At 53.3% G+C, this 22977-nt stretch overlaps 1 protein-coding gene and 1 pseudogene across 2 annotated transcripts; both read right to left on the bottom strand.

Annotated features, from left to right (window-relative positions):
* Nucleotides 1-1766: 1766 nt before the first annotated feature.
* On the bottom strand, nucleotides 1767-12148 carry MS4A15 (membrane spanning 4-domains A15). 2 transcript variants are annotated; one of them, XM_070230519.1, is made up of 5 exons: nucleotides 11924-12148; nucleotides 6395-6451; nucleotides 4324-4416; nucleotides 3852-3965; nucleotides 1767-2826 (listed from the first exon to the last, which is right to left on the bottom strand). In XM_070230519.1, exons 1-5 carry the CDS (start codon nucleotides 12146-12148, stop codon nucleotides 2710-2712), a joined length of 606 nt encoding a protein of 201 aa, XP_070086620.1. In that variant the 3' UTR covers nucleotides 1767-2709. The 2 variants fall into 2 exon arrangements, with proteins under 2 accessions (XP_070086620.1, XP_070086622.1); XM_070230521.1 differs by lacking the exon at nucleotides 11924-12148 and adding an exon at nucleotides 9147-9245.
* Nucleotides 12149-18459: 6311 nt separating this feature from the next.
* On the bottom strand, nucleotides 18460-21862 carry LOC106781463 (membrane-spanning 4-domains subfamily A member 18-like; annotated as a pseudogene).
* Between the last annotated feature and the right edge of the window lie 1115 nt (nucleotides 21863-22977).

Below are 22977 nucleotides of genomic sequence, written 5' to 3'. Positions count from 1 at the left end.
CTAATTGTCTATTTTTGCACTGAAACTGTGCCGTCTTAGTTGTTATTGTTACTGCTTTATACCAAGTTTTGCAACCTGGTAGTTTAAGTCCTATAACTTGGTTTTTCTTTTAAGATTTTCTTGAATATTTTAGACGCTTGGAACTTAGATGTAAAAATTAGAATTAGCTTGCAATTTCCCGCAAAACAAACTGTTGGAATTTTGAATGGGATCCTACTAAATCTATAGAAACATTTTGGACATAAAGGACATTTTAACAAAACTTTGAGCAAAATTTTAACAAAATTGTATATCTCTCCATTTATTTAGATCTTCATTAATGTCTCTTAGTAATGTTTTGTAGTTTTCAGAATTCTCTTTCTTCTTCATGGTAATTACTTCTCCAGCTCCCATTTCCTCTCAGTGGTGGAAAATTTAACTTTGCCGTTTCAGGATAACTTGGTCCCTTCCTGTGACTTCTAATCCACAAGCCACGATCTGTCCTTGCTGGCCTCTGTGGACGTGCAGCTCATCCCTGCTGGTCTCTCCCTGGTGGGCCCTGTCTCCACTCTTATTTGCTCCAAGGCTGCAGCCTCGTGCCCTCCACAGCTAACATCAACCTGCTCAGGCTCTTGCCGTTCCCTCTTGGGGACACAGAAATCTTTCTGATGCTTTTACTTACATCCACATGGGCATGTAGGACTCCGTGTTGCGTGACCGGGCACAGCCCTGAGCCCTGTCTAACCCATATTCTGGCTCCATGAGGTCTGGACACGGGGCATCTCTAGGGACATGTCTTGCAGTCTCTCAGGTTCCAGCCTGGGATTCGAAGAAGCATCCAGCCCTTATTCCTCCTAATTGATCTGTGGTTTTCGGCCCCACAGCTCCGGAGGGACTGAGTCAACAGGAGACAGATGGTGGCAATCCCAGCCTGAAGCTAAGCTCTCTTTTCCTCCTTGTCCTCCCTCCCTCCCTCCCTCACACCCTCCCTCCCTCCCTCTCCCTCCATCCAGAAACATCTCAAATCTCCTCTACATGTGGCAGGGAAACTGGTCTTAAACCCGCAAACGCATTTCCCTCCAACTCTGTACTCCGTGGTCTTAAACCCTCAGCTCTAAGTCCTCAAGATTCCTCTTGACTTTGAAAGCCAAAACTTGTTGCATCCCCCACCCCAACTCTGCACTTGCATGACCCTGGGAGCAAGTGCCTCCTTAAAGGGGGCCTCGCTAGCCCCACGCTCCTCCCAGCCCCGTAGCTGAATGACGCTTAGCCACCTAGCCAGCTACCCTCCTTTGGGAAGACCTCACAGAAGGGGCAATATTAAGATGGGGTTTTGAAGGAGGAGCAGGAGTTTGTTAAATGAATACACGGAGGTGCTGAGGCACGCAGTCTTAGCCCAGTCTTTGGGATGAAGAAACAGGAGGAAAGAGGGTAAGAGGTCACTTGGGTTTGGACCTGAGAGCCATGCGGTCAGAGCATGGACTCTGACATCAGATGAAGCCAGGTTCCAATTCTGGCACTGCCTCTTACTAGCTCGGTGGCCTTGGGCACATGATTTAGCCTCTCCGAGCTTCCGTGTCCTCAGCCGTAGAGAGTGGGGATATGAATGCCTGCTTATGGGGGCCCAGGTGGGGACAGAACAAGTGTAACGATCCAGCACACAGAGCCCAACACCCAGAGATGCCCTCTGCTGTGACGATGGGACGGCTGCCCAGGTCTTCTGATAAATTCGGGACAACCCTCTGTAGTTAAAAAGAAAAAGTCGTTGCAATGAGACCAGCTCAAAATGTAAGCCACACTGTTTATTTGCCTCTGAGGTGTGGTCCAGACGAGCCACCCACCAGGGCCTCCGAATACAGGGGGAGAGGCCTCCTCCACCCGGAGGCCCGGCCAGCTCACGGGGACCTTCACGGGCAGCCTCGCTCCTCAGGCTGGCGGGAGAGGGAGGGGTGCTGAAAGGCGCAGGGGGGGCCTGAGCCTCCTGGGGGAGGCTCCCTCCATCACTGTGCACCTGTGGGTGCTGACTGGGCTCACTGGGCTGGCTTCAGCCCTCCTCTGCACCCTCCCTCACCCTGGGAGATGGGCAGGGCTGGAGTCAATACCGACTCCATCCTACAGAGAAGGAAAATGAGCGTTTCTGGAGGCAGTGCGGGGACAATGCCTGACCCGGAACCGGGACTTCAGGGAGGCCAGGGGAGCTGGAGGGCCCTTATATGTCATCTGGTTCAACGCCTTAGTTTCCAGGTGGGAAATCGGGCCCAGCGACGTGGCAGCAGATTACAAAGGAGAGAGCTGGTCCTGGGGCCTGAAGACACAGGGTCAGGCAACTGCTGACTGCGTGGCCTCGGCAGCTGGACTCAGCACTCCCTTCTGGAATCTTCTGGGCTTTCTGAGCTTAAAGACCTCCCCAAAGCCTGAGAGTCAGCGTAGCCTTCGACCCCGACTCCCACTGATCCAGGGTTTCCCCAGATGAGCAGAGAGAAATGCAGAGCAGCACATGGGGGCATTTCCGGAAGGGTGATGGGGCCCGGGGAGCTGAGAGACACACACTCCTGACATCAACGCTAGCTCTTTTAGGACAGAAACCACTTCGGGAAATGTGTGGGACAGACGTCCCCGGGAAACACTTCACTCGGACGCCACAAGACGTGAGGGTGGGAGGCGGCGGGCTCCCCCCATTATCAACGTAGGGGTGGGGAAAGGCTGGACTCCAACGGGCCGAGGGAGCATCTACTCAGACGACTCCTTGGCCATGTACGCCACATTGTCATAGGCGGGGGGCGGAGAGGCTGCCGGGCTGGGGATGTTGAAGTCTGCGCTGAAGGCGTTTGGCAGGAAAATGACAGGCTGCAAAGAAAAAGAAAACCCCATGAAGGTCCTACCAGGAGCTCTCGCCTTCGGGGAGGGGTGGCAATAGTGCCCCCTTGCGGGCATTCTGAGAACAGCGTCCTCGTCATGAATTCTGCAGGTCTGAACTAGCCGGCTCAGAACTGTCATCCGTTCGACTGATATTTCAAGAAATTTTTACGGGGGCCAACTCTGATCCAGGCGTTGGGAGTACAGCAGTGGAGAAAACACACAAAAGTCCCATTTCTCTAGGAACTAAAGTTCTGGAGTTCTTTCTGGTCGGTCCCCCACTGGTTCAAGACTTCCATACCATTGCACTGGCCCCCTTGTGGCCTCCTTGCCTCCAGCGCCCCCCCCCCCCCGCCCCTCCGCCCCTCCACCCCTCCACTGGACAAACCCTCTTGACTGATTTCCCTGAAGCCAGCTCTACTCACCCTCCCCTTTGAGCAGATACTTCTCTGCTCAAAGACTTTTGATAACCTCACCTCCCATTTTGCACGAAGCCACCTCCCAGGCAGCACCCCCACACCACAGGCTGCATTTTCCCGCCCGAGGCAGCCTTTGCTCCAACTGGTTCCCCTGCCGCGAATGCCCTCCCCCATCCCCTTCCCATCTTCACGGTCCTCCAGCTTTTTGGACACTAAGCTCAATTTCTACCTGAGTCATGCTGCCCCTTTCTGATGCCCCCTGTCTCCCTCGCGGCCCCTGAACTTCTGGAGGGTCCTACTCATCCAGGTACAGCCCTCTCCCTGGTGCCCCGCGCCCGGGCCTTCGCTGCTTTGTATCAAGGCTCACAGAGCCGCTGGTCCCTTGGTGCTGGCGCCCCTTTGTGGCCATGAGGAAAACAGTCCCATCTACTTTCCTAATAAAGCAGACTTTTTTTGGGTCCTAGTCTCATTGCAGCCTAGTCCCTCCAGATTGCTTCCCAGAGGGAAGAATGGAGGGGCTGGAAGCAGAGAGCTTTCCCAGCCAACAGCTTCCCTGAGAGGCCCAGTTGGGGGTGGGTGTGCCGTAGAAGTACTCACCATGTTGGCTTGGGCGCGGGTGGCTTGGCACCCAAAGTGGGTGACAATGACTGCAATGAAGAACTCCAGGATGGTGAAGATGGTAAGCACGGCCAGATAGCCCCTGCCCACATCCTGGAGACCAAAAACCCACAGTCAAGGCAAGATGAGAATTCTAGAACAGAGGAGGAAAGGGGCCCAGGTGGACAAGAACTCACCCAAGGTCACACAGCCCACTGGTGGCAGAGCTGGAGCTGGAGCCAGGCTTCCTGCTGCCCATCCCGTGCCCTCCCCTTTGCTCTACCAGGCTGCCTTTCCATCTCTCCCTGGGGTAGGGCCCTAGGGTCAATACACTCATGGGGTCTATTGGGACCATGAGGCCCCGTGAACGCCCAGGCCTCCTGGTGCTACAAACTCTCGCCTCTGCCCGCCTCCTGGATATGGCTCTGCCCTTCTCCAAGCTTTCCCCTTCCTGGGGGCGTCTGACACACACCCAGTTAGTGACACCAAAATCCATGAGCAGAATGGCCGTCCCAGCAAAGGCCGCCGTGGCGCTGAGGATGTTCGTCCCCAGGCTGCTTCTTACCTGCGGGAGGCAGAGGGAAGGAGAGAGAGGAGCAGAGGGAAGGAGAAAGCACAAGAGGCAACAGCCATCTCTGCCTGAATCTCCCACACCCAGCCCTCTGTGGCCGGGGGGCAGTGGCCATATGGATGTGCATGGCTGTGTTCTTGATGACCCCTCTCCTTCCCTGGGACCTCAGGAGAATGGCCTCTCTTACCTTCTGTCATCTTCTTGGAGGCTGTTAGGGAGAGGGGCCCATTTCCTTCATGGTCTCTCTGGGTGGGGTTTGCAGCAGGCTCCTCACCCACCCACATTGTGCCCCCACCCCGAGGCTGAGCACCCTGCAGGGGCAGCTGCCCCAGGGCAGGGGTCAGGGGAAGCCCCCTGCTGTGGACACCGAGGCCCAGTTGGGAGAGGTGTTGGGGTCATTTCCATGAGGTCCCAGGCAGCAGCCAGCAGAGCAAGGCACTGCAGACCCTGGCGGGGCACCAGGCAGGGCAGAAATGAGAGGCAGGTGCTGGGGGCCTGAGGTCGGGGTGGGCCAAACCCTCACCGGGAAGCTCAAGGCTTCAGGGCAGGTGGATCCCTGGGTGGTCCAGGTGACCACCCAGGGGTCACCCTGCCCATGCAGCCACAACTTGATGCTCTTTTGACCCAGTAGCTGATGCCTTCTGGTTAAACTGCCCTGGCTTTGAAGGGGGCACCACTGCAGGACCTACTCAGGTTCAAAGACCCCTGACTCCTCTTTTTTTATCTTTGATGACAACGAGGAGGTCATTGAGACCAGAGCAGCCTCTCAGGAAATGAATTGATTGATTAATTAACCCAACAAACTTCTCTGGAGCCCCTGCTGCCCACCAGGCACTGTTGGAGGTACTGTGAGCATGGGGGAGAGAATGTCAGGCCCCTGCCCTCCTGACTGTACAGCCTGAGGGGACACTGGCTTTGGTCCTGAGGGTCCCCCACGGCCAGTCCTGCCCCCCTATAATCCATTCTCCTCCCAGCACCTGGATAGCTCTCCAGAATGTACATGGGGCAACCATGCCCCTGCTTAAACCCTCTGTGGCCTCCTGTTGCCCTTACAATCAGTTCTGAGCTCAGCTGCCAGGCCAGAGTCACCCCCGCATCTCCCTCCCAGCTCATCTCCTTCCACCTGGCTTTTTGCCTGCTGTAACCCAGTGTCCTGGCCCCTTCTGTGTCCTGTGATGCATGCGCTCTTCCCCAGGGCACCTTCCGCCCTGGGATGCTGGTCCCCGGGCTCCTCTGTGGCGGTCGCTCTTGGAACAGTGAGCTCCATGACAGCTGCTCACGGAGCCCTGACTGTCCGAGCTGGGCAGAATCACTCGCATTATCCCACCATCCCTTTTAGATTTTTCATTCTCTGTCATTAGCTTACTTGTTGGTTTGGTTTTTGGGTGTCTTACCAGACACCAGAATATAAACTCCATGAGGGAAGGTCTTGGCCCTGGGTGACCCTCAACGCTCCTGTTCAGAGCCTGCCTCGTCTCCCCGGTGCCTGCAGAAGGCGTGGGAGCCTTCCACAGTCTGCACCTAGCGTATCTCTCCATCTGAGTTTCTTCCCTCCCCAGACCCTTGCTCTGGCCAACAGAAACCACACATGGTTTCCATAGCGACCCTGCCCATGAGCCCTCCTTGCGTTCCCATGCCTCTCCTGTATTTCTGGATCCTGCCTGCCCACCAGGGCCCCGCTGAGCCGTCTCCTCTTCCAGGAGGGCCTCTTGCATCTGCCTTTTCTCTGGACGACCATCAACACTTCATCGGTGGACTCTCACTTTCTGCCCTGGAGTGTATTTCGAAAGCGTATCTCGGTTCTTCTGTATGTAGGGCAGGGCTGCCTGGTGTCGTCCTGCTCCTGGCACTCAGCAGGCCCCCAGGCAATGCTTGTTGAAGGAGCCGAAGGAGTGAGCGTATTTGGAGGCAGAGGGGAGTGGAATCCAGCTGCAGCGCAGCCCCCTCCCCTGGGCTCCCTGTTCAGACTTACCAGGCAGCTGGTGTGGTTCTTCTCGGCTGCCACTGAGAGGGACCCAGAGATGATGAACTATGTGGGGAAGAGGGGACCCCAGTGAGGCTTTAGCTGCGATACTGGGTAGGCTGCGTCGGGGCCATGGGTATCAGGGAGACGACAGTAACCTCTTGGCTGCTACCTTCGATGCCTCCTGGCCAGGCACCTTGGGATCTCTCTGTCAGGGTGTCCCCTGGTTACCAGGGGCTGCCGTCCAGGGAACTAGGGCCACAGCTTGAAGATGAACGTGTCCATTGACATCTTATTGTCAGAGCCTCATAGGGAAGGCTTTGTTCCTTCAAACATTCACTCATGAAACATTCACTGGGCAGCAGGTATGTGCCAAGAACATAAGAAAGCTGAGTAAGACAGACAAGATCTTGCTCTCATGGGGCTTCCATCCTAACTGGGGAAGACTGACACTTAGCAAATAAACATTAAGAAGTACGGGTGGTAGAGACAAGGGCTGTAATGATGTGATAAGCAATCACTGGGGCTACTTGAGGTTGAGCCATCAGGGAAGGCCTCTCCCAGCTGAGATGCAAAGGAGAGGATGCAGGGCATGTGATTATTTGGGGCTGGAGGGCATGAGAGTGCTGGCTCAGAGGCTGGCCGCCAAAGATGGCTCCCAATGAACCCCGCGTCATTGTACCCATGCACTTGGCACTTGCCTTGTGTAATGAACCTGGGCTGGCCCCGTGACCGGCTTAGCTGAGAGAATGCAGGGGGAGTGGCACCAGTTCTGGCCCTGATGTTTAGAAGCCCTGGCAGCTTCCATCTTTGCACTCAGCTGCCCTGCTGGAGACACCATGGGGACAGACCTCATGGAGAGGCCAGTGGGAGTTTGCAGGGGCAGTCCTGGGGTTACATGGACACAGAGAGGACGGGGAAGGGGCTGCTACAGCTGTCCAGGTGGTGTGGACCAGGTGGCAGTGTAGGTGGGGAGATGTGACCAATTCCAGGCTCTGCTTGGGAGGGCAGCTGATGGGACCTGCTGGTGGCGTGGATGTGGAGTGGGCAAGAGAAGAGTCTAGGCTGACTCGGGATGTCTTAGCAACTGGATGGATGGAGGGAGGTGCCATTTGCTGAGATGAGGAGATTGGTGGGGGGTGGAGAAACAGGGTTGGAATCAGGGTAGGAATCAGGAGTCGAATTTTGATATATGAAGAGTTGTCTCTTTGACATCAAGAGGCGATGTCAAGATGGACGTTGGATTTGGAGTCCTGCCCTCAGGGCTGGAGACAGACACTATGTTGCACAGACAAAGAAGCTGAGCCCCAGAGAGAGGCAGTGACCTGCCCCAGGTCACACAGAGGAGGCCCGGCTGGGACGACATTCCTTTTTCCTTCTTATGCTTCCTTCCTGGGATTTTGGGATTTTTCAACTAAGAACCCCTTGGATCATCTGACAAAAGCTATGAGCCTTCTCTCTAGAAAAATGTGCATAATCCACGTGTTCTTTCAGGGGTCCCCAGAGATCAGCCACGTGGAGACCCAGCCGAAGGATTAAATGTTGGAGCTCCCCCCGTGCTGCCAGGGTCTCCTGATGCTGATGTCTTCTATGATTGAAAAGCAGGGTTTTTTTTTTTCCCTCTTCCGCCATTTTTGAAATCTTTACGGGCGTCTATGTATTTCCCGTCACAGCCTGGCAGGAGGGAGCTCAGAGAAGAAAGCGACACCTTTGTTTCTCCCGGTTGCAATTTCTCCCTTAGATCTTCCTATTGGCTGACATTTTCCCCCAACTTCGGTCACTACGGACTATTTGAAGGGCCAGGCCCGTCCTCATATCATGGCCGGGCGGCCATCTTTCTCCAGCTGTGTGTCAGCTCCTTTGGCCTCCCTTGGCCCCACTTTTGGAGATTCTGAGCTCTTGCTGGAGGCACCTGGCACAGGGGAAGAAGTCACTGTGCCTTGGGTTCAGGAACCACCATTCACTCGAGGGAGGTCCCCCTCAGGCAAGCCTCAGACTCTCTCTAAAGGGGGAATTGTTGCAAGTAATAGTCACCATTTGGTGCAGAATCAAGGGCTGGCAATTGGCTCCCACATGCATTAGCTCTTGATTTCCTCAAACTATGGGGCAGGCAGGGCCAGAACTATGGACCCGACTTTTTGATGAGGAAACTGAGGCTTGAGACTGAATGACTTGCCTAAGGGACTCTGTGGTAATGGGCGGTCCAGCTGGGAGGCTCACGTGCAGACAGGGACGTTGTAAACGCTAAAGTGCTCTCTTCACTGAGCTGATGACTATGCCTCCCTTGACTCTCCAGCAGGGGTGGGCAGCCAGGGTGGCGGGGGTGTGGGCAGAGGAATGGGCTTGGGGGCTTCAGAGCTGGTCAGACTCCCAGGACACGGAGCTCAACGGTCGGCTGGGACCCAGAGGGACGCTGACGGGATTCTGCAAGCCTGGGTCTGGATGTGGGTGAGGCTTAGGACCCAGGTAACACGGGTGGTTTGTGTCCTTATCCCCTGCCCCCATCCCCTTCATCCCATCCTTCATGGGAGCCTTCTCTGCGCCAGGCTTTTTGCTGGGAGCTTTTCATACATTGGAGGGGGGTCTGGCTCAGGCTTACGATTGAGGGTTTGTGGGTAGGAGCTGGATTTCGGTTCAGGCCCCCGCCCAGCCCCCGCCTAGGGACGGCTGTGCCCAGGAGAATGTGGTCGGGGGTTGGCCGCAGTGGGGAGAGGTGAGCCTGGGCAAGGTGGCAAGCCTCCCAGGTGGCCCCGGCACTCACGCAGGCTCCTCCCCAGAAGGGGACGCCGCCTTCGATGAAGAGTATCCCCACGTGGCCGCGCCGGACCATGAGCAGCACACTGCCGAAGCCCAGGTGGATGAGGCCGCCTCCACACCGCCCTCTGCCGGCAGCCGAGGACGCGACCGGTCAACTACTCGGAAATAACCCCAGATTCCCTTCTTTTGAGAGACATCGTTACAACCACCAAAAAAGACAGTTTTAAGAAGGAAAGCCAGTGTCCCACAGCCTGCGGGACCCACCCTTCTGTTTCCACGTCTCTACAAGTTTGCATCCTGCTCTGTGCTCTGACCACAGATCTCAAGCATCGCTCTGCGTTGCTCTCTGGTTTTCTTCGCCCTCATTTCAACGACACAACATTCTCTGCGCTGAATGCCCCACCTTTTCCTTCCCCATCCCCCTGCAGCCTGCACGGAAGATCTCCTTGAGCATCTTTCTCATTTGAGCGTCTATCATTGACCCATCCCAGCCGTGTGCTCCAGCTGCCTCCCGCCCAACTGAAATCCGGACTTTTTTTTTTTCAGAGGTGGTTTCCTAGCACCCCACTCATTCATTCTTGGAAGTGGGATGGTTTTCCCAAGGATGAGGATATGTGGGCTTCTGGTAAATCCTGTCACATTTCTTCCAAACGTTTTTGGTAACAATTGGATTCTAGAAGTGAGTGGAAAGAGACATGGAAAGCCCCAGAATTCAAACTCTGCCTGAACCAGGAGCCCTTTCCAGCTCCTGACTTCTAAATGGACTCCTCCAGTGACGAGCAGCTCACCACCCAAACCAGCGCGGTCTGCTGATGGGCAGTTCTGACTGTAAACAACTAGAATCGTGTTCTGGGGGCATGCGGAATATGAATGTCTTTCTAACATGAGTGCCAAGAATTTGGACATTTATAGGCATGACCTCTTGAATCTTCTCTCTTCCGTTCTCTCTTTGGCTGCAAGTCTTTCTTCTTTTCAGCTTCCTTATGGGGCGTGGTGTCCCAGCTGCCAATGCCGCTCCTTCTCTGTAGGTCCTTCTTCTGCTCCTAGACCACCACTGCCATGGCCGTCAGTCCTCATAAAACACAAGCTGCTGATTACGGAGTGCCTGTCTACACTAAGCAATGTGCTGGGTGTATTACGGACATTATCTCATTTAACCCTGGCATGATAAGGTAGGTATTATCATCCTAATTTTGGAGATGAGGAAACCAAGGCTCAGAGATATTCAGTAACTTGCCTGAGATCTCCCAGCTATGAAGTGGCAGGCCAGCGAACTCTAAAGCTGGTATTCTTCTCCCTGGGTGACTATCCCTAACACCTGTTTATAGTTTCCACTTTTTATGGTTTTCAACAATTTGTATAGGTCTTGTCAAATTCTTTTGGAGGTCATCGGTTCCCAGAGTCCGCTCTGAGGTTTCAGGATTCCAGCAATTCATAACTCTATCTTTGTTCACTGTCTCTAGTCTCTTCATGCACCCATGGACTTGGTGCAGCCTCCAGTGTATAGAATCCTAAATTCCAGAATGTTCAAACCAAAACTCCTGGATGCCACAGAGCAGTGGTGTTGAAAGTAGAACTTTACAGTCAGGCTGTCCTAGGGTGCAGGATGCCACTTACCAGCTGTGTGGCCTTGGGCCAGTGACTCAGCCTTGACAAGTTTGTTTCCTAATCTGTCCAATGGGAACTAGGATCCCTTGTCTCACAAGGTGGTGATGAGAATTGAAGGAGATGATGCACGCAAATTTCTTGTGCACCTCTCAGGGGCAACTCAATAAATGAGAGCTGTCATCATCATCACTATCACCATCATCATCACCATCATCATCATCACTATCATTACTTTCACTATCATGGTCATGACCATCACCTTCATCATCCCCATTGTCACCATCACCATCATGATCATCTCTATCATCATCACCATCATCACCATCACTATCATTACTTTCACTATCGTGGTCATGACCATCACCTTCATCATCCTCATCATCACTATCACTATCACCATCACCATCATCACTTTCACTATCATGGTCATCACCATTACCTTTATCATCACCATCATCACCATCACCACTGCGTAAGCTATGTTTTCATCTTCTACTTGGAGAAAACTGAGGCCAAGGGACAAACTGAAGACACTCTATAAGTATTTATAGATGAATATGTGCATCTATCTATCAATTGTCTAATATTTTATTCCCTCCCAGAGACCAATATCTCCAGGCCATCTGAGATTGGAGATCTTACAGGCCAACTTCCATGGACTTTTAGCCCCACGGGAGCTGGCCCTGGCCTACCACCTCATCTTCACCTCATCTCCCTCCTTCCTTTGCTCACTGCATTCTAGTCATGTCCACGTTCCATTTTGTCTTTGAACAAGCCACACTCACTCCCACCCCAAGGCCTTTGCACTTGCTGTTCCTGTTACCTGGTGAGCCCTTGTCCCCAGGCCTTCCCTTGGCTGGCTTCAGCCCAGCATCTGAGTTTTAGCTTAAATGTCATCTCCCCAGAGAGACCTCTCTTTCCACTCCTGCTGGTGTTGGCCCTCCCCCATCTGTCATTTTCGACCTCATTACCCTATTTGGAGTTCTCTTAGTCATTTGTTTACTGGATTTTTCTCTGAGCTCCAGTGGGGAAGCATGACTGGTGCATGACTGAATCCTAAGTATTTATCAACTGCCTCCTCTCCAAAGCATGCACAGATGATCCAGGGCTGGGGTGTCCCCTCCTTGCACAGTACCTTCGCCTCGGATCCATTGTCCCAGGGGCTTTTCTTACCCCTAGAGCTTTGGGCTCTCCGGTCAGGAATGTTTCCATGGGCCGCAGGTCTGGCGGCTGGGTGGCCCTTGGAGTCTGCGCCCCCAGCGGTGGCTCCTCGAACTGCACCACCCCGGGAGGCTGGCACATGGAGGTGGGCAGAATGGCTGGAGGTGGGCGGAGGCCGCTGGAGTTGCTGGGTGGGATGACGACAAACACGCCATTGCTGGCGGGAGCTGCGGACATTGTGCTTAGAGAACCTGGGACACAGAGGCTTGGGAGATAATAATGATAAGATGATGGTTACATAGAGCTCTATGCAAATAGAGCTCTATGCATATATTTGCATAGAGCTTTTTAGTTTATAAACTACAGGCCTACCTACCCCTGCTCACTGCAGCCCCCAGAGATGGCACCAAGATCTCTGACTGCCTATGGGGAAGCTTTACTCAGAGACGTGAAGGGATGTCAAAGTCAAGGGTCTCTAGGAAAGGCAAGGTCAAGACTTGACTTCTCCTCTCTCGGACCCTAGAAGCTATGTTCTTAACCTCTATGCTGGGTTACATAAAAGGACCTGCAAGAGGAGCACGTATTTAAACCTGCTTTCCCCAGAGAGGGCAAGTGACTTGCTTAAGAACACACAGCCAGCGAGAGGCAGAGCTAAGCCAGCAGGTATCTCTCCCCTGGTGTCCGGAACTCACGCTCCATTTCCTGTCCCTGAGCCTGCACTCACGAGCTTGTGTAAATTACCCACCGTGGGTAATTTCCTGCTGTGGGAGGCTTTCTTTGGCGACCCAAGCCATCACCATTAATGCAGCCAATATGCACAGATTATGCAAAGTTCACCTGTGGCTGGCCCAGAGGAAACACTTTGCTGAAAATCCCCCAGCTGTCGGGAGATGCATTTAGTAGGAAACGGCGGAGTGGTGAATCTGCGAGATTATACGGTGAAATTAAAACAGTCATCCTTCTCATCAGTGTTAATTGGTGCAGCACCTGGCTGTGGAGATAGAAGCTGGGATCTGAATCCTGGCCCCTCTGGTTACTGTGAGACATGGGGCAAGATGGCCACCTCCCAGCCTCAGTTTCCTTACCTGTAAGATGGAGATGATAACACCAGTAAAATCTCATGGGGTTTCATGTGAATTAGGTTGAAATAACACCCACAAACCTGATAAAAGCCATCCTTTAGGTGTGACTCTAAGCACAGAGTCCCTGCCCTCCAGGAGCCTAGAGTTTAGTTGGAGGAGCAAGAGAAGTAGGCAGTTCAGTCCAACAGACCATTCTTGAGTCTTTCCCAAGCAGCAAGCTAAGGGGCTGGGAGCACAAGGATGGATGACGACCGGATGTCCTGCTTCACAGCAGCTCCCGAGGTAGAGCAGGGCCACTGCCAGAGGAGAGGAGGGTGGAGGGAGGGGGCCCTGATTTGACCCCGAATGTGGAACTCAGGGGTGTCTTCACGGAAGACATGGACCTAAGACGAGGCTCCTCAGAGGCAGCCGCTCCTCTCTGTCGCCTCTCTCACCCCGTGCTCCTCTGCTTTTCTCTTTCTCCTTCAGTCCCTGTCTCCTTCCCCACCCATTGACCTCTTCCCTCCCTGCCAGACATATTTGGGAAGAACGGACAGTTGCTGAGGTCACTACTAAAGATCGCCTGGTCTGAGAGTCCAAGAAAATGGGACGAGAGGGTGAGAGGGCGGAGAGAAGGTGAGTCTGGGCTGAGGAGGACCCACCTGGCCCCCGGGCTCTTTGCTTTTTGAGTGTGAATAGTGACCATGGGAGCCCTCATCTCATTCTGAGAGAGAGACAGGCATGGACTGTTAGTCGTGCTTAGAGATGAGGAAACAGGTTCAGAGACGGTGAGGGTGTCTCCCACATTCGCACAGCACCTCAGTGGAAAAACTGGGATAGATCCTGGACTCCCGTCTCCCAGTAGAAGGATGCTGACTTTGTGGGATTCATCCACTCCTGGGTCTGAATCCTGCCTTTGTCGGAATGAGGGGACCAATGCTTGTCCTCCACTGGGTAAAGCAATAGTGCGAAAATGCTCAGAGTTCACAGATGAGTCAATTAAAAACAAATGGGCACTGAAGGGGTCTGCCAACTCTCCGCTTCCTCAATCAGTTCATTTAAAGAAATCATCCACATTCTCGCCGTCATCTAGAAAGAATATTTCACACCTGAGAGGAAGGAAGGCCATAATTTCAGGATGAAAGGACAGAACCTTTAAGTGGAACAAATTTAACTTGGTGAAAACCTTGTTGCTCTGACTGTGGAGTCGCCATTTCACTAGGGACAGGCAAAAACTGTGCCCGAGACCCATGGCAATTGCTGGCATGTTTGTGGACATTCTCTGGGATTCCGAAGGGTCAGTGACTCAACCGGTCAGCTGGACGCTTCCTGGGCTCTGCGATGGGACCTGAGCAGCCCCAGAAGGGAGCACATGTGGAAGTAACAACATCTCTCCTGGGCAGATGGTGAGAAATGTGCTAAAACCGAGACCTCGCCCTCCTTAGGAGAAGAGAAAACACCTACAAAAATAGGCTGTCTGCTGGTCGGGTGGGTTAAGTGGCAATTGGGAGCATGAAGGTGTCACATAGTTCGTGAGACTTGCCATCTCCTCTCTCTACCCATCACCCCTGCGGCCACCACCAGCACTGCTGCACCCTGAGGCTGGGGACCACCCCTCTGTTGAATTCCAGAGGCCACCTGGCCCATGCCCTCAGCTACGTGTCACCCTGAGAGAGAACTCTTTTTTTTTCTTTACTAGCCAATCAGCCAGTGCACCCTGGACACTAATGCATATGTATCCAGGGACAGACAGGTGGAAGAGAGGGAAAGTCATGGTCCCCTGCCTCCAGGAGCTGGCGAGATACCCTCAGGGGCATGGCTACCTGTGACAGAGACCCAGGAAACACCCAGCCATCAACAGGAGGCGTGTTATCAACAGCTGAATGAGCCGTGGTAGTCCTGGCCCCTCACAGGCACCGCCTTCACAGTTTGTGAAGAGTTGTCATCTGTATGAGGACCGCAGATCCTTACCACAGCCCTGTGAGGTAGGGGTTACTCAGCCCACCTTGCAGATCAGTAAACTGAGGGTCAGAAATTGCAGCGGCGTAGAATATGACAGGCCGTGGGCCTTGAAGTGGACCATCTTTGTCAGCGATGTTAAGACGGAAGTTTCAGCTGCGACCAGACACGCGAGCGAGCTGTGTCCCAGGCGGCCCAGTGGGACTTGCAAAAAGCAGGTGGCCGAGAACCTGCTGCGTGACTTGATACGCTCATCTGCAGAGCTGGGGGGTGGAGATGGAGAGAGGATTCTGGAAGAGGACGTTTAGGGAGAGCTGAGCCCCATGTGTGTGGAGGGGAGGGGAACGCATCACCGTTGACCTTAAGGTGAGATGGAGAGGCTGGCGGTGAGGAGGCTTGGGGAAATTGACAGGCATGCCCTGCATTTAGGACCTGCCTGACTCCTGAGCTGAGAGAGGAGTTCTTGGGGGAGGCACACAGGAGAGAGACCCCCCAGTGACGGGAACTGTCTCCACAGACCCAGTGAAACATCTCTGCAGAGAAGTCTGCTTAAGCACGGCCCACCTCAGGGAGGAGGATGCCAGCCTACAAGAGCAGCAGGCAAGTGCAGGCTTCCTGCCCCTCCGTCTCCTCCTTCCCATTATCTGCTCCCCCCCGGAGAGGGCAGCAACCGCACGGGTCAGCTGTGGAGGAGGAAGGAAAGCAGGCGGAGGAGGAGAGGCCACCACATCCCCTTCTTACCTGGCCGAGGGCCCCGGTGTCCTAATCAAGCTGTTACATAAGACAAGACTGGACCCTCCAATGGCTAAATCAGGGCTGTCCGTCTCACCTGAGAGCAGCAAAGCCCTGGGACTGCCCCAAGGTCACCCTTACATAGTCGTTGTGAGTTTTTTTTTTTGGTGAGGAAGATTGGCCCTGAGCTAACATCTGTTGCCAACCCTCCTCTTTTATTTGCTTGAAGAAGATTGGCCATGAGCTAACATCTGTGCCAATCTTCCTCTATTTTATGTGGGATGCTGCCACAGCATGGCTTGAGTGGTGTGTAGGTCCACATCTGAGATCTGAACCCGTGAGCCCCGGGCCACCAAAGCAGAGTGTGCGAACTTAACCACTACACCACCGGGCTGGCCCCTCGCTGTGAGTTTTAAAAGAGATAATGCCCATCTAGTGCCCAGGAGAGTGCCTGGCACGCAGGAGCCATTCAATGCCTTTTAACTTCTGTTGTTGTTGACAACCTTATGAGGTGGGTGCTGTTAATATTTTGCTGGTGAGGAAAGTGAGCTCAGAGATGTTAAGTGAGATGTATGACCTTCGGCCAGTCATTTAGTCTTCATGAGCTTCAGTTTCCCCATCTGTAAAATGGGGCAGGCAGACGGCCCCAGTGGGTCCCAGTTGTTGGACCTTGCTCCTCTAGAACTTGAGGACAGGTGACCTGTGCTCTTCCTGGGAACATCTCTCCAGGACCCTCCTGGGCAGCCAGAGGCCCAGTGGCTCTGCACACTCCATCCAGGAGAGAAGGCTCATTTCCTGTTGTTTGGAAGATGAGCGAGGTGACTCTCCCAGGGTCGCAAGGTCAGGATCAGGGCTAGAGCTGGGAGACAAACCTAGGTCCTCTGATTCCACCTCTGCTGTTTCCCAACTCCCTGCAGCCCCTCTGATGTAGGGGCCACACCGTGGGGACACAGGGGCTGCACCAGGATGGCCTCGGCGAGCCCCAGGATGCCGACTCCACTTGGCTCCCTCAACTGATCCAAGGTCCCCTGGTCCTGCACTGACTTAGGAACATCACTGCCTTTGGCTGGGTGGAGCCCTGTCTTGGCCGAGCCGACCCTAATCAGCTGGGACTCATCTTTTGAGCATCTCTGGGCATTCTCTTTATTCTTGAGGAGCCAGAAGCGGCTTTGTTCATTCACAGTGGAGCAGCGTGGCGAGGTGTTCCCAGCTGGAGGAGAGAGGCTCCAAGGGGGGGCGTCTTGGATGAAATGCACAGGAGCACATTGGGAGGGGAGCCTGCACCTCTGCACCTCTGGGAGGAGGCAGCTTTGCTTAGTGGTTAAGGTCCTAGGCTCCGGGGTTAGCCTGGGGAGAACCCACCCCATCACCCTGCGAGCTTAATCAGCTGCACGACCTTGGGCAAGTTGCTTCACCTCTCTGGGTCTCAGTTTCCCCATCCGTCAAAGGGGTGGCTGTGATGTTGGTGGGAGGTGAGGTGCTCTAGGCTTCCGAAGATGCTCTGTGTACCTCCCCTGTCTGCAGCCTTGCTTCCTGGCTCCCCCCTCCCCCACATTGCCAGTCAGGCAGGAATTCGCCCCTCTATCTAGATCTGACCCTGTGGCATCAGGCTGACAGGAGGCCGTCTGGGTTCCTCCCATCCCAGCCCTTCCAGGATGGCCCAGACCTGCCCTGTGGGCCTGGAAAGGACGCCAACAGATGCAAACACATGGTGGAGGAGGGCAGGCCTCTCCCGTCCCAAAAGCCACTAGACTGGACCTTGTCCACCGCCTGGCCCCTCAGCGGGGCTCCACTCTGCTCTGGTGCCCACCCCCACTGAGGACCTGGGCTGGGGACAGCCCCTTCTCTTCTCTGGGCCTCCGTTTCCCCACCTATAAATGAGCGGTGAGCCAGTATTTGCCCCTAAACCCCTTTCAAGCTCAGAATCCCTGACAGGTCCTTCTGTTTCCCTTGGAGGAGGGAAGGGCCGGGGCACCTGCTTCTGGGTTGCAGTCACCTTTCTGCCCCACCTGGGGTCGCATGGGAGTGGGTGGAGAGGAAGACTCCATTTTCTGGGAGGATGGTTAGGGTCCTGGGGTCTCTATGGGAAATCTGAGTCATCTCAGTGACTGGCTCTGAGGACAGAAGACAGACGCCGCTCCCTTACTCCCACCACCTGTGCGGTGGGGCTGGTGGGGTCTGAGCTGGCCGGTCCCTGTCAGTGGGAGGCCAGTAGTGGGGATGGCCCTGGGAGTTGTCCTGCCCCCTCTTAGTGACAGGTGGGGGGAGACCCACGGGTGGCAACCTTCTCTGCCCCGTGGTCTCTTCCTCCCTCCTCGCCTGGGATCTGATGTTCCCCTGCCCTGCTTCCCTGTTACACCCCAGGGACCGGGCTGCCTGGGCCACTGCTCCTGGAAGGGCAGCAGGTACTCACCGGGCTGCCACCACTGCCGTGCCCGCTGCTGCTCACTCCCCGCTGCCTCTGCTCTCTTGCAGCTGCCTCTCCTGAGTTCACACATATTCGTGTGAAAGTCTTGCTATTTGTGTGGGGCTTGGAAATCCACTCCTCCTGTGAGCTGCTGCCTCTGGGAAGTTCTTAAGTTCCTCCCGGCTCCGAGGCCTCCACCCATCTGGACTGACTGATGGGGCTGAAGAGGCTGCTGGTGGAATCGTTGGCCTCCAGCCACAAGGGGCCCCTAAGAGGGTCTAGTCCCGTCCTTCAATCTACAGAATGGGAAACTGAGGCCCAGAGAAGCAAGTCGCCTGCCGGGGTCCCCCTGTTGGTGTCAGAGCTGGGAGTGGGGTCCACACGGGCCTTCACTCTCCTGCAGCCAAGGACGGGAGCCTCGGAGTCACCAGGAGGCTGCCCGAATTTCTTCCACTTGAACTGGTCTGACGTTAGATAAGAGGGGCCGGGGGTTAGTCCACAGCTTCCCAGGGGCGGGGGCAGAGTGTGTGGGTGTAGGAAGGAGTGTGTGCAGGTGCTTGTATGAGAACGTGTGTGTGAGGGTGTGTCAGTGAGAGAATGTATGTGTGGGTGTGAACATGTGTGAGGGTATGTGAGCATGGGAAAGCATGTGCAGGAATGTGTGTGCATGCATGAGTGTGTGTGTGAGGTATGTGAGCATGTGAGCATGCATCAGTGTGTGAAAGTGTATGTGAATGTGGGTGTATGTGAGTGTGTGCGGTGTGTGAGCATGTGTGTGTATGAATGTATATGGGAATCTGAGTGTGTGGGGATGTGGACATGTGTGAGTATACTTGAGTGTGTCAGCATGTGTGAGTGTGAGTGTGTACGCCCACGGAGTGGTATTCGAGGGGCACATGCACAGAGAATTTGGGCATCAGTTTCTGGATTCAAGTTCTCATCAAAATATCCCCTGAGGCCTCCGTGCAAAGTCAGGAGATGACACGTGACCTGTGGGCTCAAAATGGCGTGGAGGTGGTTGGGAAGGGCACAGCCCGTGCCAGCTCTTAGCTTAACCAGGGATGGAAGAGTGTGGATGGTTGATTGCAAAAACGGCCCTCGTTCTTGACCCCTCCATGTACCCACACCTCTCGCAGCTAGAGCTGGAGTCTATTTCCCAAACCCTTGAATCCGGGCTGCCTTGGGATTTACTTTGCCAGTAAAATACAGCTGATGTGGTCGTGTGCCAGTTCTGACCTGAGGCCCCAGGAGACATCGCCTGCTGCTGTTCTCTCTTGAAAACCTGCAACTGCCATGGAGCATGTCCGGGCCAGTTTGCTGGAGGCTGAGACACAGGCAGCAAAGCCGAGTCAGCCCAGTTGTCACTGCTGAGGTCCCCTACATGTGAGGGGGACGGTGGCCAAGATTATCTACCTCATCCTCAGCAGAACCCAAACACACTGGCAAGTCCTGCCACACCCAGATTGATGTGGGCTTGGCGAGCTGAGGAGTTGAAAGAAAGATTTCTTGGACTCTCAAGGTCTGGCAGTAGTGCTCTTTTATTCAGAGAATAGTGTGGAATAGCATGGGGACAGGACCCATGGGCAGTAAAGAGCTGCGGCTGCATGGGGACAGGACACACGGGCAGTAAGAGCTGCAATGTGTTGAGGGTTAGAGCTAAATTTAAGGCATAGGTATGTGAGTTATCTCTTTACAAGACAAAGGAAAGAATATGTAAAAAAAAGTCGCTAAAATGGTGTTAGTGCAGGTGGGGTCTGGTTATTGGGTGGTCCTATAACTTTAGATAAGAATCAGATCGGATTAAGTAAATGGTTGAAGCCATCTCCTTAAATATCATCTTCAGTTAAAGACAAAGGAGGATGTTGGTGGTGGGGGGGATCAGTCACGTGAGGTTACCAGACAAGTGCAGTAAACAAGGGTAAGATTATTATGCAGACTTAAGTCCTTGCCATCCCCATTAAGAATTTCTAGAGATCAGGTCATCCCCGCTTCCTCCTGGTGCAGAGAGGGAGACACCCCCACAGATGGAGACTTCCATCATAAATGCAAATGTCTCTCATCAAAGGGCAAGCAAATTCCACCCTTCAGAGTTTCCTTCCTGTCTGCAGCTTTCAAAAGTAACCAGCCCAAAATAATCCTCATCAAGATCAGATTGGGAGACCTGCTCTGCAAAAATAAATGCTTCTCATCATGTGCCACTGAGGGTTCATAGTTGTTATGTTTTCCTGTTGTGGCGATAGCTACTGAAGCAATCAGTTTCTTTATGGTGGCCTTTTCATCTCTCACATCAGCAACCCCCTAGGTGGGGGACCTAACTAGCTACGCTGACCCTTTAAGAATGAGGCACAGCAGGAAGGATGGAAATGTGCAGATTCTGAGACCAGCACTAAGCACCCACGGTTTGGTGCTATGTTATCCCAGCTGCCTCCAGGTGTCTCGCCCATCTCTGAATCTCCAGCTCCTCGCAGAGTCCTGCCATGTTGAATGCATACAGGTTGAACCCATGCCAGGCCCCATGCTAGGAGTTGGCCAGGTGTCCAGTGGGGTGCAGGACAATCTGTTTTCTGACTCATAAATGGAATTGAATTGAGCTTTTCAAAGTACCAAATGAAAATGGAAGAGGCAGGAAAGAGGCAGGAACCTCCCTGGGAAGAAGAGGAAATCACAAAACATTGGAGCTAGAAGAAATTTAAGAGAGCAGCTGGCTAGACCTTCTCTGAAAGATGAGGCAGTGGAGGCCCAGGGAGGGAATGGGGTATGCCTGAGGCAACACAGAAAATCCACCTGGCCTTGAAACCTCAACAGACTGACTTCTGGCCAATGGTTGTTTCAATGAAACTTTTGATGCGCCTGCCCCTGATAGCTAGACGGGAGGTTTTATCAATTTTATATTCTCCCCCAAAGACCGCAGATGTGACTGGGGAGAAGGAGGGAGGCAAGAGAGGGGCTGGCCTCTGTGGGGTGGTCCTGGGTCCAGCCTCCAGAAACTGCCACCTACCCTCTGTCCTTTGCTCTCTACATCCATTCCCTTCCTCAGCCAAGTGCACTCAAGGTGGGCTTATGAAGTGACCCAAACTGGGGAGAAAAAGAAATCATGCTCACCTGTAATGTTCTGTCCTCCTCATTTATGAATTTCTTTGGATCAAATAGGAGGAAATGATCCAAATGACACGTTCCATTGTGACTGGTTCAAGGTGTACGTTGGCCCAGGGATAAGTTTCAGAAGATTCTGAGGGTCCCTAAGCAGAGCCTGGAGATCCGTAGCTGCCAGTGAGTAGTGGATGCTCCAGGTGGGGGCTGCAAACTGGCCATTCCTGCTGGATATTGGAGCACAGTGGGTTGACTCTGTGCATCTTTCACTCCCACTGGATTCTGCATGAGTGGCTTCTGTAAGTTCACTCTTTCTGCATCACCCTTGGTCGTTCTTGCTGAGGTTGAGTAAGTGGTCATCCTCAAAGGCTGCCTGTCTATGGCTTCCAGAAGCCACAGAACTCCTGGGCTGGATCATGTGGATGTTACCTGGGTCAATAATGCCGGGTACATGGTCGGGTCCAATCTTCTGCTTGATCGTGATGTTACAACTGCCACCAAACACTTTAGAAGATAAAATTTTCCTCCTCTGATAAAATGAATAATGCAGTGTATCCCATTCTTATCTTTAGTTCTGTATTCATTAAAATAAAAATCACCAGCATGTTATACAAAATAAGCTTCTTGCCTTCCTTGTAGTCCGTATTCTTGGGATCTGCTGTTTTCTTTTTGTGAGTTTGGGTTTGCAAAACTAGGTTTCATGGGGCTACCTAGTCCTTGTAGGCCCTTTGTTTACAATCTGGGTAGTGGTTTTGTTTAGGTCCCTGAGGTTGATATTTCGACTGGCCTGCTTTAGTTTTCTGAGTGAGCAGAGGCTACCTCTCTGTCTGTTGCCATGCTCACCACCAGATGAAAGCCAATCCGTCAAGAGGCAAGACAGTGGTAGAGAAAAGACTTTTATTAAGTGAAAAGCCAGCTAATCAGAAGATGGTGGGCTTTTCTCTAAAGAACCATCTTAAAGAGAATACAGAATCTTGAAGCAGTTATATAGGGCTAATGGGCTATAGAGGATGGGGTCCAGAATGTTGACCATCTGTTGCTGCAGATGGGGCTGGTGGGGGGGGGGGGGGTCTCCACGCCATCTGGTGCTGTACGCTGGGGATATGCCACACCAGACATTTCAGCTGTCATTGATGAGGTAGGCCAGTGTAGTTTAGTTATTTACTATCTAGCCTACACGCAAGCCAGAGTATGTCCAGCTGGGTTAATTACTTAGAGGTTATCCATAGTTACAACATGGCTCCCTTTCTACAAAAATGGCTTCTCTTATGTCAAGCTTGTGTTGAGCCAGTATACAACCTGCCCCCTGCCCTGGCCGCAGCTGGTTGGCCTGGGGATGAACAACTATCCTCAACTGTGCTGGTAGCTTCTCTCTCCTGGGAATTTTGGATTGGACCCAAGGACTGTTGCGGAATGGGAGGCTATGCAGAGCAACTCATGGTAGTGGATCTGAGACTCAAATTTATTTTTTTTCTGCCAGCTATCTTCATTTCACTATATTTTCATTTCTCAGAGAGAATGCTCTATCGACCAGGAGACATGAACGATGGGATGTTTGGCAGTGTAAACTGAGATCGTGGCAGGCAGCGTGGGCCACTTCTGCCTTGAACCTTGAGCTCATTCCTTGCTTTCTCAAAGGAAGAGCAGGTTTTCCGTGGGGGTGGTTTTCAGTAACAGTTACAGCAACCATAGGTGTTTATGACTCAAAGTCCTGTAGATATCGGGGAGTTCCTCCAGCCATAGATTATTGCTGTGATCATTTTGCAGACGAAATAACTGTTAACCTAAAAATAAAGAACCAAAGTGAGAGGCAGAGA

The sequence above is a fragment of the Equus caballus genome, chromosome 12, assembly GCF_041296265.1.
Source record: "Equus caballus isolate H_3958 breed thoroughbred chromosome 12, TB-T2T, whole genome shotgun sequence".
In the NCBI taxonomy this organism is placed as follows: Eukaryota; Metazoa; Chordata; class Mammalia; order Perissodactyla; family Equidae; genus Equus; species Equus caballus.
Note: the sequence above shows the minus strand (reverse complement) of the source record. Positions and strands in the feature narration are given on the sequence as shown.

Bases quoted from the DNA above. Each gene is read 5' to 3' on its own strand.
- MS4A15 (XM_070230519.1), bottom strand. From the start codon at position 12,148: ATGTCCGCAGCTCCCGCCAGCAATGGCGTGTTTGTCGTCATCCCACCC. The intron at 4,417-6,394 runs GTAAGTCTGAAC...TGCCTCCCGCAG, and splicing joins AGAACCACACCAGCTGCCTG to GTAAGAAGCAGCCTGGGGAC. The intron at 3,966-4,323 runs GTGTGTGTCAGA...TTTGGTCTCCAG, and splicing joins ATTTTGGTGTCACTAACTGG to GATGTGGGCAGGGGCTATCT.